The sequence below is a fragment of the Orcinus orca genome, chromosome 9, assembly GCF_937001465.1.
Source record: "Orcinus orca chromosome 9, mOrcOrc1.1, whole genome shotgun sequence".
Taxonomy (NCBI): Eukaryota; Metazoa; Chordata; class Mammalia; order Artiodactyla; family Delphinidae; genus Orcinus; species Orcinus orca.
The window spans coordinates 92735415-92752383 of record NC_064567.1 but is presented as its reverse complement, the minus strand read 5'-3'; the positions used below and the strand labels follow the sequence as shown (position 1 = coordinate 92752383).

The window sequence follows — 16969 nt, the reverse complement described above, 5'->3', positions numbered from 1 at the left end:
AAAGATCATTTAAAGCTACAAAAAGTCTATTGTTACTAGCAGATTTCTCCACCAAGTGGAAAGACTGTGCCTAAATCCCACCTGCTCTTTACGTAGCATTGCAGCATGTTGAGGGACTGTGACAGATTGTATTTTCCAAAGATGGTTGCAATATCCCCTTCCACATGCCCTTTTAGTACCTTAACATTCCCTGCCCCATCAACAGGTGGAGTCTAATTCCTTTCTCCTTCATTCTGGGTGGGTTTGTGACATGCTTGTAACCAATAAAATTTTGCAGAAGGATTACAGCATGACCTCCACAACTATGTCATAGAACATATGTATTGGTGACTTTGCCTTGTTTACTGGAACACTTGTGTTAGTGGAGCCCTGAGCCCCCATACAGACAGTCTGACTGCTCTAAGGCCACATACTGTAAGGAAGCTCAAACTAGCCCATGGAGAGAGATGATGTGAAAAAGTCTTGAGATTAGATGGGGAGATGCCTGGCAGCCCCAAGCTACTCCAGTCCCCACTGTTCCTGCTTTGACTGCAATTGCTTGAGAAACCCCAAGCCAAAACCACCCAACTGAGCCCTTCCCAAACTCCTGACCCATGGAAACTATGAGAGTTCATAAAATGATTGCTCTTGTTTTACATCACTAAGTTTCAAGGTGATTTTTTACACAATAATTATTAGCAGAAGAGATCAAGGCTTACAAATGACCAAGAAGAAAACTAGCCTACAATGCAGAAGGAATACCTGGGAAACAAAAGAATATAAACTACAGTTCTTGTCCCAGTTTTAGGTGTTCCAAGATCCCTCTGAAACTACATGCAAAAATTCTGTATGTTAATTTCCTAGAAGACATTTGATAGCTTTCATCAAATTCTCAAAGAAGTCTATGACTCTTTTAAGATATATTAAAAATTGATTCATAATTTTGGAGAAGACTGCAACTAGTTTGGATGACTGAAGCAAACAATGAATGTGAAGGTATGATAAGAAATGAGGCTGATAAGACAGTCTCGTCAATAAGTGGTGCTGGGAAAACTGAACAGCTACATGGAAAAGAATGAAATTAGAACACTCCCTAACACCATACACAAAAATAAACTGAAAATGGATTAGAGACCTAAATGTAAGGCTGGACACTATAAAACTCTTAGAGAAAAACACAGAAGAACACTCTTTGATATAAATCACAGCAAGATCTTTTTTGATCCACCTCCTAGAGTAATGGAAATAAAAACAAAAATAAACAAATGGGACCTAATAAACCTTAAAAGCTTTTGCAAAGCAAAGGAAACTACAAACAAGACGAAAAGACAACCCTCAGAATGGGAGAAAATATTTGCAAACAAATCAACGGACAAAGGATTAATCTCCAAGATATATAAACAGCTCATGCAGCGCAATATTAAAAAAACAAACAACCCAATCCAAAAATGGGCAGAAGACCTAAACAGACATTTCTCCAAAGAAGACATACAGATAGCCAAGAAGCACATGAAAAGCTGCTCAACATCACTAATTATTAGAGAAATGCAAATCAAAACTACAATGAGGTATATCACCTCACACCAGTTAGAATGGGCATCATCAGAAAATCTACAAACAACAAATACTGGAGAGGGTGTGGAGAAAAGGGAACCCTCTTGCACTGTTGGTGGGAATGTAAATTGAGACAGCCACTATGGAGAACAGTATGGAGGTTCCTTAAAAAACTAAAAATAGAATTACCATACAACCCAGCAATCCCACTACTGGGCATATACCCTGAGTAAACCATAATTCAAAAAGACACATGTACCCCAATGTTCATTGCAGCACTATTTACAATAGCCAGGTCATGGAGGCAACCTAAATGCCCATCGACAGACAAATGGATAAAGAAGATGTGGTACATATATACAATGGAATATTACTCAGCCATAAAAAGGAATGAAATGGGGTTATTTGTAGAGACATGGATGGATCTAGAAACTGTAATACAGAGTGAAGTAAAGTCAGAAGGAGAAAAACAAATATCATATATTAACGCATATATGTGGAACCTAGAAAAATGGTACAGATGAACTGGTTTGCAGGGCAGAAATAGAGACACAGATGTAGAGAACAAATGTATGGACACTAAGGGGGGAAAGTAGCAGGCAGGGATGGTGGTGGTGTGATGAATTGGGAGATTGGGATTGACATGTATATACTAATATGTAGAAAATGGATAACTAATAAGAACCTCATGTATAAAAAAATAAATAAAATAAAATTTAAAAATTAAAAAAAAAAGAAAGAAATGAGGCTGGATAGAAACCAAAGACAAATCATGAAGGCCTGATATTATATATCTAATGAGGTTAGGTTTATTTGTTTATTTGCTTCTCTAACTATGATAGGAAATAACTGAAAGGTTTCCAGAAAAATAAAGTTCCAAGGTCAGTTTTATTGAATACAAATTAAATATCACTGGCATCACTTTGTAGATTAGAGAGGAGTCATAAGAATCATAAGGTTTGAGAGTTGAGACAGGGAACCAAGTAGAAAATTACTGCAATTATTCATGAAAAAGATCAGAGGCCAAACTAAGTCAACAGCAGTAGGAATGAGAAGACGGAACAAATGGTCACAAGAGTTAGAACACAGAACCCAGACTTAGTGAATGTTTGGACAGAAGTTTAAGTTTCTGGGTTTGGGTTAATAGTTCAATTGAGATAGGACAAAGGAAAAGAAAAATAAGTCTGCTGAACTGGTTTTTTGTTTGTTCAGTTTAAGGAGTATATCCAATCAAGAGTTGAATATACCAACCTAAAACCCAAGGGAAAAAGAACTGGGTGAAAGATATAAATTTGAGAGCCAAAACATTATGTATGGTAGTTAGAACCACGCTAGGTTTGAGATATTATCTAGGAAGAACATATTGAACAGTGCTACCCAACAGAAATATAAGGTGAGCGAAATAAAAACTACATATGTAATTTTAAAAATTTTACTAGCCATGCTAAAAAAAAAGTAAAAGGAAACCAGTGTAATTTTAGTAATATATTTCATTTAATACAATGTATCTAAAATATTATCATTTCAAAATGTAATCAATTTTTAAAATTATTAATGAGAAATTTTACATGTTCTTTTTCATATGTCTTTGAAATCCATTGTACTTTTTACACTTACAGCACATCTCAATTCAAACTTGACGCATTTCAAATGCTTAACAGTCCCATGTGGCTAATGGCTGCCTTATTAGAGAGTATAAAAGAGTAAAAACAATAGATGAGGTCAAAGCACAGAATTCTGGGCACAATCATTACTTTAAAAGCAGGCTGAGGAAAAGGAGGCCATGAAGAAGACTGAGAAGGAGAGAACAGCTATGTGGGAGGAAAACCAGGAAAGACATATTACGGGAGACAAGGAGGAAAAGAGCATCGAGGAGGGGTAGGTGGCCAACACTGTCTACTGTCACAAAGTGAGATAAGAAAGGAAAAGTGAAGTAAGTCAGACAGAGGAAGACAAATACATGATATCGCTTATATGTGTAATCTAAAAGAAAAATGATACAAATGACCTTATTTACAGAACAGACTCACAGACTTCGAGAATGAACTTATGGTTACTGGGGGGGGAGACGTGGTGGGAGGAATAGATTGGGAGTTTGAGATTGACATGTACACACTGCTATATTTAAAATAGATAACCAATAAGGACCTACTGTAAAAAATAAATAAATAAACAGAAAGGAAAAGTATCCGCTGTAGTTTCCAATTAAGAGGTCACTGGTAACCCTCCCAAGAGCAATTTCATTGGTGAGGGGGCTATGGAAGCCAGAATGCAATGGATGGAGGATAGAAACAGAAACCACATGCCCTTTTTTCACCAAGTATTAACAGTACCTCTTATTACTTAAACCAGTGATTCCAAAACCAGGTGGATTATCAGAATCTCTCAGAAAGCTTTTGAAGAATACAGATATACAAGTAACACCATCCCAGGTTTGTTTCATTAGGTCTAAGACATGGGAATTTATGTATCATTTAGAGTTGTCTAAGCAATTCTAAAGACTTCTGGTATATAGTAAAATCGGAATCAGTGTGCCTAAACCTGAAAATCCTTAATTCAATCAGGCTCTGAAAGTTTTGTAGGAGTACATCCCATAGTTCTGTAGTGAAAAGTTTCTCAACATTTCTTATCCCTCAGGACAGGGATTATGATTTACTAGCACAAATGTAAGCTTTATTAAAAGTTCAAAGTTCTTTTCCAGTGACTATGACTTCAGGCCAAGTATTTATTATTTCTGCACTTGCTTATCCTCAATCTATAAAAAGAATGACTTAGAGATGACTAAAAGTACGTCTGACTCTACTTAAAGGCATCGTTTTTACACAGATTTAAATATTAATCCTCCTAATATTTTAGAACTTTTCCGGCCAAAAGTGCAGAAGTCTCCTCCTCCTTGAACATGCAATGAAAGACAGAAATTAAACTATTTTCTCAAAAGTTAACGTGGAAACTATTCCTCAGTTACAACTAAACAGGGTTATGGTTCTCGACAGCCAGTCCAGGGGGCAACATGGGTGAGAAGAACATGGTTCAGAACTAAGACTAACTGAGCTAAACCTTATTTCCCTTTATTTCTTCAAAGCTGCACATTGCCCTTTCAGGGACCCCTTTAATCTCCTCCTTTACAGTCCCTTTACCCTGATTTTACTTAGATAAAAATGCTTGAGTGTAGAATACACATTGTGATTTGCCATGCAGTCCAATCTCCTAGAGAAGTTACTAACTCAGAATTTAAGCTCTCATTAACTTTCCATCAAAAGTCTCTGCGGTTCAAACAGCCACTCAAGACACTCTGCATTTTCCTTTTTACTGTGTAAAATGACAGTATGAATTAAACACTACATCCTTGACTAGCCAATCTTTCCTACAAAAGAGCTTTTAAAAAAGAGAAAGAAATTCTATTGTGTTAATTTCCAAAATAAAACAGTACATAAAGACTCCTAAAGCTGAAAAACTCTCTAAGGATCATTTGGTCCAACTTCCTGCCTTTAGGCAGGTAAATTTCTAAATCATCCAGGAAGATGCTTATCCCTCTCTCCTTAAAGATCTCCAGAGGAAACAGAGCAGTTATTATCTAATACATGCCAGGCATGCACCAGAAAGGGAAAAGGAACTAGCACTATTTCCCAGGTGTTTGCCTACACATTATCTCATTTAATCTGAGTACATTTTCCAAGACGTGTGTTAGTACTCTCATTTTTACAAATGAGAAAAACAAGGTTCAGAGATGTCATGTGGGACTGGGATTTCAAGCCAGGACAGGATCTTTCTCTCCGCCATGCTAACAGAAACCGCATGACCTGTTTCTTCATGCATGGCAAGGTTCAATATCCTGATGGTCAAAAAGCTCTTCATTTAGCTAACTAAAATATCTTCTCTGATATGGGCTCATTTTCTCTTATTCATTGTTCTATGAACAATAAAAACAACTTTCCACATCCTCCCCAAAACAGATGAAAACGGCACTCAAATCATTTCTTTGCCTTATCTATGGCAAACAAATCCAGTCCCTATAGACTTTCTCATTGAAGAAACTATTTATATCCCTGGGATAATTTTGGCCATTCTTTTTAGGATTTTCTCTGATTATAACACTTTTTCAAAGCATGATGACTCAAAACGAACACAATGCTCTCAAAAGTAACCACTTACTGAGATAGAAAAAAAAAAAGAGGGGGAGGTATTTTCTTTCATAAGATTCAGAAAGCAAAAACATTAGGAAAAAACTTGTTTAAATGACTTTTAATCATTACCTCAAGCTGAATGTTTTTTCCAAATATTTTTTACCATATTTTTCCAGTCATAACCCAAAAATTCCCTATTCACATTTTCTGAGTATGAGGCTTATATGAAATGTTCCACCCAATAGAAGACTCTCCTTTTATTTTTAAGTATGTCCGTTAAAGAACTCCAAAAGGAATCTCAAATGCTATAGCTATTGCTACATGTATCAACCTGTTATTATCAAACTGAAGTTGAATCCTTAAAGATTCCAAATTCATATATAACAAATAATCAATGAGCACCAACTCTGTAGTGGATCTGTGTTATACTCTAGGGATATACAAAAATATCCCAAAGACACTCCCTGAATTCAGGCACTTACATTCCAAAGTCAGAGACAGATCAACATACAATAAGCAACATAATGAAAATTACATTGGCGCATAGAGAAAGAAGTGGCAAATTTTCCCTAAGGAAGCTAAGAAAAAAACCAAGTCATAAGAGATGACCAAAAGTCCTGTGTATCTAGTTAAGGCTTTCAATAGGGGCACTACTGGCATTTTGGAGGTGACATTCTAGATTCATGAGCTGTCCCATACCTTAAGGATGTTTACTCATCCCTACCCCAAGCACTAAATACCAGTACAACACAACCATCCCACACATCATTTTAAAACTCCCCTGGAGTGGAGTGAAGATTACTATCCACAGATGAAAACCATTGCTAGAGCACAGGATACCTCAAGCTCAGAAATGACATAAGAAATAAGTAGGTTAGGGACTTCCCTGGTGGTCCAGTGGTTGAGAACCCGCCTTCCAATGCAGGGGACGCAGGTTCGATCCCTGGTCGGGGAACTAAGATCTCACATGCCGCAGAGCAACTAAGCCTATGCGCCTCAACTACTGAGCAAGTGAGCCACAACTAGAGAGCCTACGTGCCACAGCTACAGAGCCCATGTGCTCTGGATCCCGCACACCACAACTAGACAGCCCGCACGCCACAACTAGAGAGGAGCCCACACACCACAACGAAAGATCCCGCATGCCTCAATAAAGATCCCACGTCCTGCAACTGAGACCCCATGCAGCCAAAAATAAAATAAATAAATATTTTTTTAAAAAGAACCACTTATTAAAAAAAAAAAAAGATGGGGGAAGACTACTGTGCTTGTTTTTCAGTAGAACATCTCTGAAAGGATGCAAAAGAAAAGTGATACCACTGACTGTCTCTGAGAAGCAGGTGAATTGAGGACAGAGGGAAGGAGATTTACATTGTAAACTCAGATACAGAGTGACAAAGACAAACCTGGTTATTATATAGAGAGCTCTCTTTCACTCTTAAAAGAGTCCTGATTTGTATGATAAATTATATAGTCAACATACTTGTTTCTTGTAGATTTAGCATTATGTGAATGTATTACCTCTTCAAAAATACAAACTAAATACAATACAGTGCCTTTGGATAGCAATGTAGGACTATTTTCCTTTTGTGTAATTGTTTGTGTGTCCTTAGTTTTTAAAGGGGGAGATAAATATCTAAGAAGCATCGCTTGTAAACTTGATGTAATCCATCCTGCACATATGGACCAAACTAATCTTAGGAAGCACAGCTTTCATCATGTCACTCCCCTTCTGAAAAACCTCCCTAACTTCACTGTGAGCAAATAACATTTCAATTTCTTTGCTTGACCTTGAAGACTTTCCAAAGCATGGCCTTAATCAAGTTTCCCCCAGTACTCTGAAACTTTAACTCTCAGCTCTTCCATGGCTGGCCTATTGCTCTTCTCTAGGTATGCCTGATCCCTTTCTACTTCCCTATCTGTGTTCACTCTGCGATCTCTACTAGGAATGCCTCAATCCATCTGAATCCTATTCACCTTTCCAGGTACCATTCAACTCAAATCCCACCACTTTTCTGAAATCCCACTCTGAGCCACATTTATATTTTACTTGTAGTAAGTTATAGTAATTTCTCTCCAACAGATTCCATGTAGGCCATAAATTAGATTTTGAAGATTTTATTAATTAAATTTTAAAAAAATTTGAAGAGTATCTGTTATACGGGGCACAAGGACATAAAGTTGAATAAGAGGCTTTCCCTACCCTGGAAGTTCTCACAGAAATAGCTGACAACTGGCACCATACCCCCTTGCCCTCACACATCTACCCCTCTTGGCTGCTTGCAAAAAACTTACCTCATTGTCAGCATCACATATGCAGACACACACACACCCAAACACTCACCCACACACATACACACACATTCCCCAGCCCCAGGCCTCTAGGATCATGAAACTCAAGGGCTTTCAAAGGCTGTTTATTCCCAAGAAAGGATTAGAAACTCTTACAGTTCTCTATATTGCCTGCTACATAATGTTCCACTTAATTTTATGCAGTTTTCTATCATTTTCTAACTTTCCATGAGTATGTATCTAATCTAGTCAATCAAATTATTACTTATAGAGTAACTTATTAAATTCTTTATGGTATGTAAAACAATACTATTCACATATGGTCAATACATCTTTTTCATTGATTGATATAATTCTTGATGTTTAAATGTAAGGTGAATTATTACTTAGAACATGTATTACATATGTCTGAGTCATTTACTTTCCAGAATCTCTCATACTCATTGGTTTCATTCTCAATACCCTCTCCATATTCCCTATGCATTAAAAAAATTAGATAGATGATAGACAGATAGATAGATAGATGATATCCCTTTTGAGTAATAACTGGTTAGCATAGAGCCATGAACATAAAAAATAATGGAACATAATTTTATTTGGAGCACAAGATTCTAATTTAAACATAATATATAGACCTTAACAAGTCATTAACTTCTGTCAGAGTCTATGCAAAGGGATTTTTAATAATAACACCTCTCATAATGTTTCCAAGTGCGATCCGCAACCATCTCCATCAGAAGCGCTTGGGGCCATCATTAAATATGCATATTTGTGGGCTCTACCCACAAATCAGTATCTCTGAGGGTGGAGCTGAGGAATCTACAGATATACCAAGAAACTGCTGACTCTTATGGGTAATACATTACATTATACATGTTTATACTTTTACATTCTATAAAAGACATTTATTTTCTCTTTACAATATCTGGAAGAGGAGCTGTGTGAACATCACTTCCAGATGCACTTCATCGAAAGAGAGAAGCTATACGATATGTTCCAGATCACATAGCACAGTGCCAAGTATTCATTTATTCATTCATTCAGCATTTATTTATTGAGTGCTTAGAAAGTGCCAGGCTCTGTTCTAGGCAATGAGATACCACAGTGAGCAAGCAAAGACCATGGTCTTATGAGGCTTATGCCCTCCTGGTGCCCCTTTTAGGCAGCCAGGTAAACACTACACAGGAGTGAATGAGATACAGCCAGGCCTCCAGACTCTTAGTTGACTGCTTTCTCACTCCACCAAATGGTCTATTCACTACAGTGCAACATATCGTATCAATAGCAAGCATAAGCAAGATGCAAATACAATAAAAATCAGGCTTCATTCTTCAGGCAGCATGGAGAGTGGCTATAGTACAGAAGGTACTATATATAGCTAGAAGATGTAAAGCAGACTGGGTTCAAAGTATGGCTTTAGCATTTTACATACCTGGGCACCCTGTACAAGTTACCTAAGCCCTTAAGCTTCAGTTACAGAATTTATCAATACCTACACCTGGAAGGATCAATGTAAGAATGAAAACATAAAAGCAGACGGAAAACATCAAGCATGGGTCTAGCACAGTGTAGGTACTCAACGTCAGTTCTCTCTTCTCCGTTATCAAATCTGAATTTTATCCAACAATACCACAGCATTACCTAAAAGGCTAGATTTCAGATTTAGTTGGAGGTAACTGTAACTAGTTTGCTTAAATCTCATCATAAAGACTACTTTCATAGATTTTATCCTATATTACACATTTAGCTGATGCCCCTTTGGGATAAAAATAATATTATGAGTCCACTATAGAAAAACCATGCATTTTGAGTTTTCTCATCATAATAATAGTCTATACTTTGGGAACATCACTCATTTTCCAGGCAGAAATATATTAGATCATCACTAAAAAATATGTATATATGATAATGTATCTTTCCGTCTCTTCAAACTCTTAACTAATATAGTAGGTCCATAAACAATAAGTTCCCTGCATCTCCAACCTCACTCTTCCCCTTCTTTGCTAGCTCACAATAATCCAATGAGACTAGCTCCTCAAACCCACCAGACTCTCCAGCATTTAGATGTCATGCATGGTGTTGCCCTAGAGCCACCAGGTTAGTGCTTAACTGCATCCCACCTTAAATATCTGGCCCCCAGAGAAGCCTTTCCTGACCAACCATCCTGACAACATTAGGCTGCACTGAATAGGGTGAGGAAGCCTGGGTTCCAATCAGTCATCTGACAACATGGAGTTATGCTACAGCACAAATACACAGCTGGGCAGGTAGATAAAACTTCATACGCAACATGATATGACTCGCAACAGTGCATCTGCATTAGCTGGTTAAAAATATCAGCCAGGGCTCTTAGAAGTGATCCCTCCTGTGGAACTTCTGCTGAGAGGCTTGGTGAACTGTCATATACTGCTGGTATCAGGGGGAAACAACTCCTTAAAGGGGGATTCCCAGCATGGGCTGATTCTCTTCAGGCTGCTTTTATCCTTTGCTGTCAAACCACATTTTGAAGAATCTCTGGAAGTATTAAAATGGCCTGAGGCACACTGTTATATACGTCAGTAGCATCCTGTACTCTTCTTTAGAGCTCTTTTTACTTGTTTAATATTTCTTTTCTGTTAATGTTTGTCTTCTCCATTTAAGGACTGTGCCTACCTGTTGCCTGTTTAATTCCCAGTAACTGCCATAGTAGCCAGCATACAGAGGATTCCCTCTGTATATGTACAATAACCATTCATTGGGTGGATGAATTGAGAAGTGAGAGATGTGTCCGTGTGAAAGAAGCCGAGTTTATTTAATGTAATACACGTGAAGTACCTAAAATAATGCTTGGCACATAGTAAGCATGCAATTAGTGTTGTTGTTATTTGTTAACCAGAACAAAAATCTCCTGAGGATAATACAAGAGGCGAGTTACTGACTGATAAATAATATGGTTGAGCACACGCTGTGTGTGTACTAAAGGAGTAAGCTTTGACCTCATCTACCTCAGGTGTTTTTGAGTTAATTCATTTTAATATTTGAATATACAAATTTATATATCTTATCTTATGAGAAAAGATATCTCATATCTTTTCACATACTCACAATTGAGTACAATGCTATTAAATAAAACCACCCACTCACAAAAATAATGTCTTGACCATATAAGTATCTCTATGGGAAAGAGCAAAGAGATATATCCATGCTTCATTCTCTCAATGGACAGAAAGAAAATTGGTGCCCTTGAATATTGTAAGGAAAAGCCACACACATTCTTTCTAAGACTTGTGAAAATGAAACAAAGAAAGTACAAAAGACCATATATTTTAAGTCACTGAAATCCCAACACCTACTCTAAAATAATAAAAAGAAGTAAAATCTGTAAAAAAAAAAAAAAAAAAAAAAAGACTTGAGGTCATTCTGCCTCATTTTATCCCAACACTGCAGCAATATTTCCTGAAGAATTAACTGAAGAAAGTGGTTCAGGGAAGGAATACCTACTGGAAAAAGTTTTTTAAGGCTATCAATCTAATTTGTTTTGGAAGTGGGTTTTTTTAGTATTTTTATTTACTAAGCTTTCACACTTTTTTTTTACTTTATTAAACGGCATGCTTAGTTTTCCCCAAGAGTCCATTTTCTAAGAGTCTTTGATCTAACCATCCACATTTTGGTCCTCTATATACTTTTGGGGAACTTCCTATCACCAATGGAGAAGGAATGTGGTTATAAAATCAAATAATTCTTTCACTGTCAGAATCTAATGCATTAACAATCAGACACAACTATGTCCGAGCATTAAGTAACAAATTTTAAAATAAACAACCACTTATAATACTCCAGAGGGAAAAAGAAACCCTCCACTATGTATATACATCAAATGAAAGTACTCTGGTAGAAATGGACATCCGCGGACTAGTCTAGTCAGCCATTCTACTTCACACGAGGAATATTCCTAAGTCACACAAAGGTGCCTTTACTAAGCTTGAATGATATAATACATATGGAAAATGTGTTCTCCACTTGATCTATTGCTTCTTGCTAAAAAGGTTGTTCTTTTCCATGGGGCCATAATGACATTAAGCCTCAAGTACATTCATAATAAACATTTCCATTTTTAACATCATTCACTTTCCGTGGTTTTTTCCTAAAATTAACTCATGTTTAAGCCTATGGGGTTAGTAAAGATGAAAATCTCTTTGGAATAAATAGGGGGAAAAATATGAATATTCTAAAGAAGGATACCTACCTCAGGCCCTGTGATGTGCATCAGACCAGAAATAGCAGAGGCAACAGCATCGTACCCAGCTCGCTGAGACAGTGGACCTGTCTGACCATACCCTAAGACAACAAGAATAGACATATTCAGCCACCCAGGGAGAGCAACAGTACAATAGTGCCACCCAGGGAGAGCAACAGTACAATAGTGTGTTAAAACCATCTGTATCCAGAAATCCTACAGCATTTTGTTACTATTAGGTCTACACTATCCCTTGAAGGAGGCTGTAAAATTTAATTATGGTGTTATACCCCAGAAGGTTGCAAACTGGTGACTCGTGGGCCAGATCCCCATTGTACAAATGTTTTGTCTGGCCTGAAGAGTGTTTTGAAATGTATTTACTTGGTTTCCAACATTTAAAGATCAGGAGATAGCACATAATATACAAATTTCTGGCTTTTCTTGAAAAACCAGAAAATACATTCAAAACTCGGCTCACATCCTCACATGGCAATAATCAATTAGAGTTGAGTAATAGTTCTTCCCTTTACACACGGCATAAATTCTCCAATTTGCCGCACTCTACACCCCTCCTTAATCCTTTATGCTTCAGTCTGATTCAATCATTAACTGACCTTCCAGACTCCAATAGGTACTTGCTACTCCTGCTGTATACAAAACAATATACAAAGTAAAACAAAACAATGTCTCCCTAGGTTCTATTTACATATTTTTTCAAGTATGCAAAGAAAATATAAATGATAATTTAAATTTTGAACATAAATAGAATTAATACATCTCCTGCCAGTGCTTTTTAGGATTACAAAGAGAAGGTGAAGGTGTCACTTTTTGTTGCCATCAGCAAAAATTAAAAGAACATAAAGGGACTTCCCTGGTGGTCCAGTGGTTAAGACTCCATATTCCCAATGTAGGGGGCCCAGGTTCAATCTCTGGTCAGGGAACTAGATCCCGCATGCCGCAACAAAGACCCAGCGCAGCCAAATAAATAAATAAATATTTTTAAAAGAAAAGAACATAAAAATATTTTATCCTGCTCTCCTCAGTCCTGGTGCTTACTGTTGGATAATAAAGGTTATATGAGGAGCTACATAACTCTGTCTCCAAATCCCATATATTTTGCTTGCTTCTCCAGCAACCTGGAACACTCTCTCTATTTCACTCCATATATGTACATACCTCACTCCCTCACATCCTCCAACTCTGCACTGAAATGTCTACTTATTAGAGAGGTCTTCCCTGAAGAACTTTTATGAAAGATCACTCTCACTTTTCACTCTTAAGCCCCCTTACCTCATTATATTTGACTTCACACCTCTTATCACCAGAAGATATATAATATAGTTTATTTATTTTCTGTATCCTCCCTACTCAAAGGTATGCTCTAGAGAGTTTTTTCTATTGAATTTACTGCTGTATTGCCAGCATCCAGAATAGAATTCAGTAACGGTTACCAAATGAATAAATGAATGAATACTGGTTATATAAAAACAATTACCTTTAAAAAACAAATTAATTAATAAAGAAACTAAAGAGGCTTTTATTCTGTTTTGTTTTCTTTGTGAACAAAATGATGATATAGGAGGCCAATTTCCTTCTCCCATGGACACAGTGCTTGTACAGCTACACACAAAGCACTTCTCTCTGAGAGAAATCTGGGAACTGAGAAACTAGAGAAATCCAGATGAATGACTCCTATACATTGGGCAACAGAGACAATACCCATATCGAAACTGGTAGGAAAGGCTGAGACACTCTCATCATAAACCTCACTCCAGGCACAAAACCATACAATTAGGAGGAAAACCCAAACTCCCAGCTTCTCCCTGAGGAACAGGCAGTACGGACATCTAGTGTCCCAACCTTTAAGTCTCCCACCTGAGAAACAGTCCCCTAAAACTCCTATCTCTGATAGCCAGCATTCATGAGTCCTACAGGACTACAGCAAACAAAGAAGTTACTGATAGTATCATAAGCACTGAACACAACTATCCCCCCAGGTCTCAGGACTGACGGAGCAGCGAAAACATCCATCTCCCAGTCTTTCCCTGGAAAGGGTTTGACTTCATACTTTACAAGCTGTTGCCTAAGGGTCTAGACACTAATTGACAACATCTAACTGATCCTACCTGGAACGTGAAAGAATCAGTGGGTGCTTACCCCACCTTCTCCATCCAGCTCACTCCAACAATAAAACCAGGTCACCATCATCTCTCCAGAAGGACCTTCTACACATGTCTTGTGCCCCACCTTTTGCAGCTACCGCCTGGGAGATGGGCCCCCAGATCACCTGGCTCTGACTGTCAACAGTGCTTGCAGTTAACAAGTCCCACTGGACTATAGCAAACAAATAAGCAGTTTGTAATGGGCTCAGGGCTCAGTGCAAGGGAGAATGCAAAAAGCCTACCTTCCAGTTTCTCCCCAGAAAGTACCTGATGGCATACTTTCCCAGCTGTTGCCTGAGGGTCTGGCTTCTAATCAGCCTGTATCTAAGTGCTGATTACAATCATCCCCTTTGGAACTTAGATGGGTCTTCTCATACCCTCAACTACTAAAAGGCATGAAGAAGGACAGTGGCTTGGACAGTCACAAAGGTTTGAGAGGCAACCAGGAGTTCAGGCTGTGCTGATTAACAGGATTCATCTCCTACACAAGAACATTCTCTCAAGACTGAAAGAGGTGCTGTTTAGCTAATGCACAAAAACCGACACAAGCATTCAAGGAAAATGAAGAAACAAGGGAATATGTTCCAAACAAGAGAACAATATAAATCTCCAGAAACCAACCTTAATGAAACAGAGAAAAGTGATTTACCTGACAGAGTTCAAAATAATGCTCAGAAAGATGCTCACAGAGGTCAGGAAAGCAATGCATGAACAAAGTGAGAATTTCAACAGAGACTGACGATATTACAAAGTACCAAACAGAAAGCACAGAGATAAAGAATAAAATAACTGAACTGAAAAATTCAATAGAAAGGTTCAACAGCAGACTAGATCAAGTGGAAGAAAGAGTCAGTGAATTAGAAGACAGAGCAGTAGAATACATCCACTCAGTGAAGAAAAAAGAAAAAAGACTAAAAAAGGAGTGAAGATAGCTTAAGAGACTTATAGCGCACTAAAAAATGGGCCAATATACACATTATAAGGATCCTAGAAGACAGGGGGGACCTTATTCAAAGAAATAATGGCTGAAAACTTCCCTAACCTGGGGAAAAAAAACAGACATCCAAATCTAGGCAGCCCAAGAAGTACCAAATATGATGAATCTAAAGAAATTCACACCCAGACATTATAATTAAATTGTCAAAGACAAAAACCTTAAAAGCAGCAACAGAAAAGCAACTTGTTACATACAAGGGAACCCTCATAAGACTATCAGTGGATTCTACAATAACCTTGCAGGTCAGAAGGCAGTGGGATGAGACATTCAAAGTGCTGAAAGGAAATAAAAAAGACTGCCAAACAAGAATACTCTACCCAACAAAACAGTCCTTCAGAATTGAAAGAGAAATAAAGAGTTTCCAGACAAACAAAAGCTGAAGGAATTTATCACCACTAGTCTTACAAGACATGTTAAAGGGATTTCTTCAAGCTGAAACAAAAGGATGCTAATTAGTAACATTAAAACATATGAAAGTATAAAACTCACTGGTACAGATAAATATATGGTTAAATTCAGAATACTCGAATATTGTAATGGTGGTGGGTAAATCGCTTATAACTCTGGTATAAAGATTAAAATTAAAAATATTAACACCACCTATAACTACAATAATTTGTTAATGAATACACAATATTAAAAAGATTTAAATTGTGACATCAAAAACATCAAATGTTGGAGAACAGTGTAAAAATGTAGAATCTTCTTATACATTTGAAGTTAGGTTGTTAGGTCAGCTTAAAACAGACTATTTTAGCTATAAGATATTTTATGTAAGCCTCATGGTAACACAGTGCAAAACCTATAGTAGATACACAAAAGAGAAAGAGAAAGAAATCTCAGCATACCACTACAGAAAATCATCAAATCACAAAGGAAGAAGAACAACAGGGAAAGAAAGGAACAAAGAAATGACAAAACGACCAGAAAACAATTAACAAAACGGCAATAGTAAATCCATAGCTATCAATAACTACTTTAAATGTACATGGACTAAATTTTCCAATCAAAAGACACAAAGTGGCTAAATGGAGAAAATGAACAAGACCCAATTATATGCTGCCTACAAGAGATTCACTTCAGCTTTAAGGACACAGACTGAAAGTGAAGGCATGGAAAAAGATACTCCATGCAAATGGAAACCAAAAGAAAGCAGAGGTATCTATACTTATATCAGATAAGGTAGACTTTAGGACAGAGACTAAAATAAGAGACAAAGGTCTTTATATTGATATAATGATAAAAGGGTCAGTCTAACAAGAGGATATAATATTTGTAAATATTTATGCACCCAACAGAGAAGCACCTAGATATATAAAGCAAATATTAACAGACCTGAAGGGAGAAACAGACAGCAATACAATAATAGTAGGGTACTTCAATAACCCACTTTCAACAATGGCTAGATCATCTAAACAGAAAATAATAAGGAAATATTGGACTTAAACTACATGTTAAACCAGATGGATTCAACAAACATTTACAGAACATTCATCCATCAGCAGCAAAATACACATTTCTTCTCAAGCACACATGGAACTTCCTCAGAATAAATCATGTGCCACAAAACAAGTCTTAAGAAACTTAATAACACCAAAGTCATGTCAAGCATATTTTCTGACCACAATGGTATGAAACTAGAAAT

The 16969-nt window shown here is 37.2% G+C and overlaps 1 protein-coding gene across 5 annotated transcripts in view; it reads right to left on the bottom strand.

Moving 5' to 3' along the window:
- Positions 1-16969, bottom strand: part of SUGCT (succinyl-CoA:glutarate-CoA transferase) — a 683662-nt gene that overhangs the window by 604458 nt on the left and 62235 nt on the right. For all 5 annotated transcript variants that reach the window (XR_007479090.1, XM_049714567.1, XM_004263495.4 and 2 more), the window contains exon 7: positions 12175-12266. Coding sequence is in view for 4 of the 5 variants with exons in the window: in XM_049714567.1 (XP_049570524.1) it covers positions 12175-12266 (92 nt within the window). In the remaining variant the exon portion in view is untranslated. The remainder of the gene's footprint in view (positions 1-12174; positions 12267-16969) is intronic.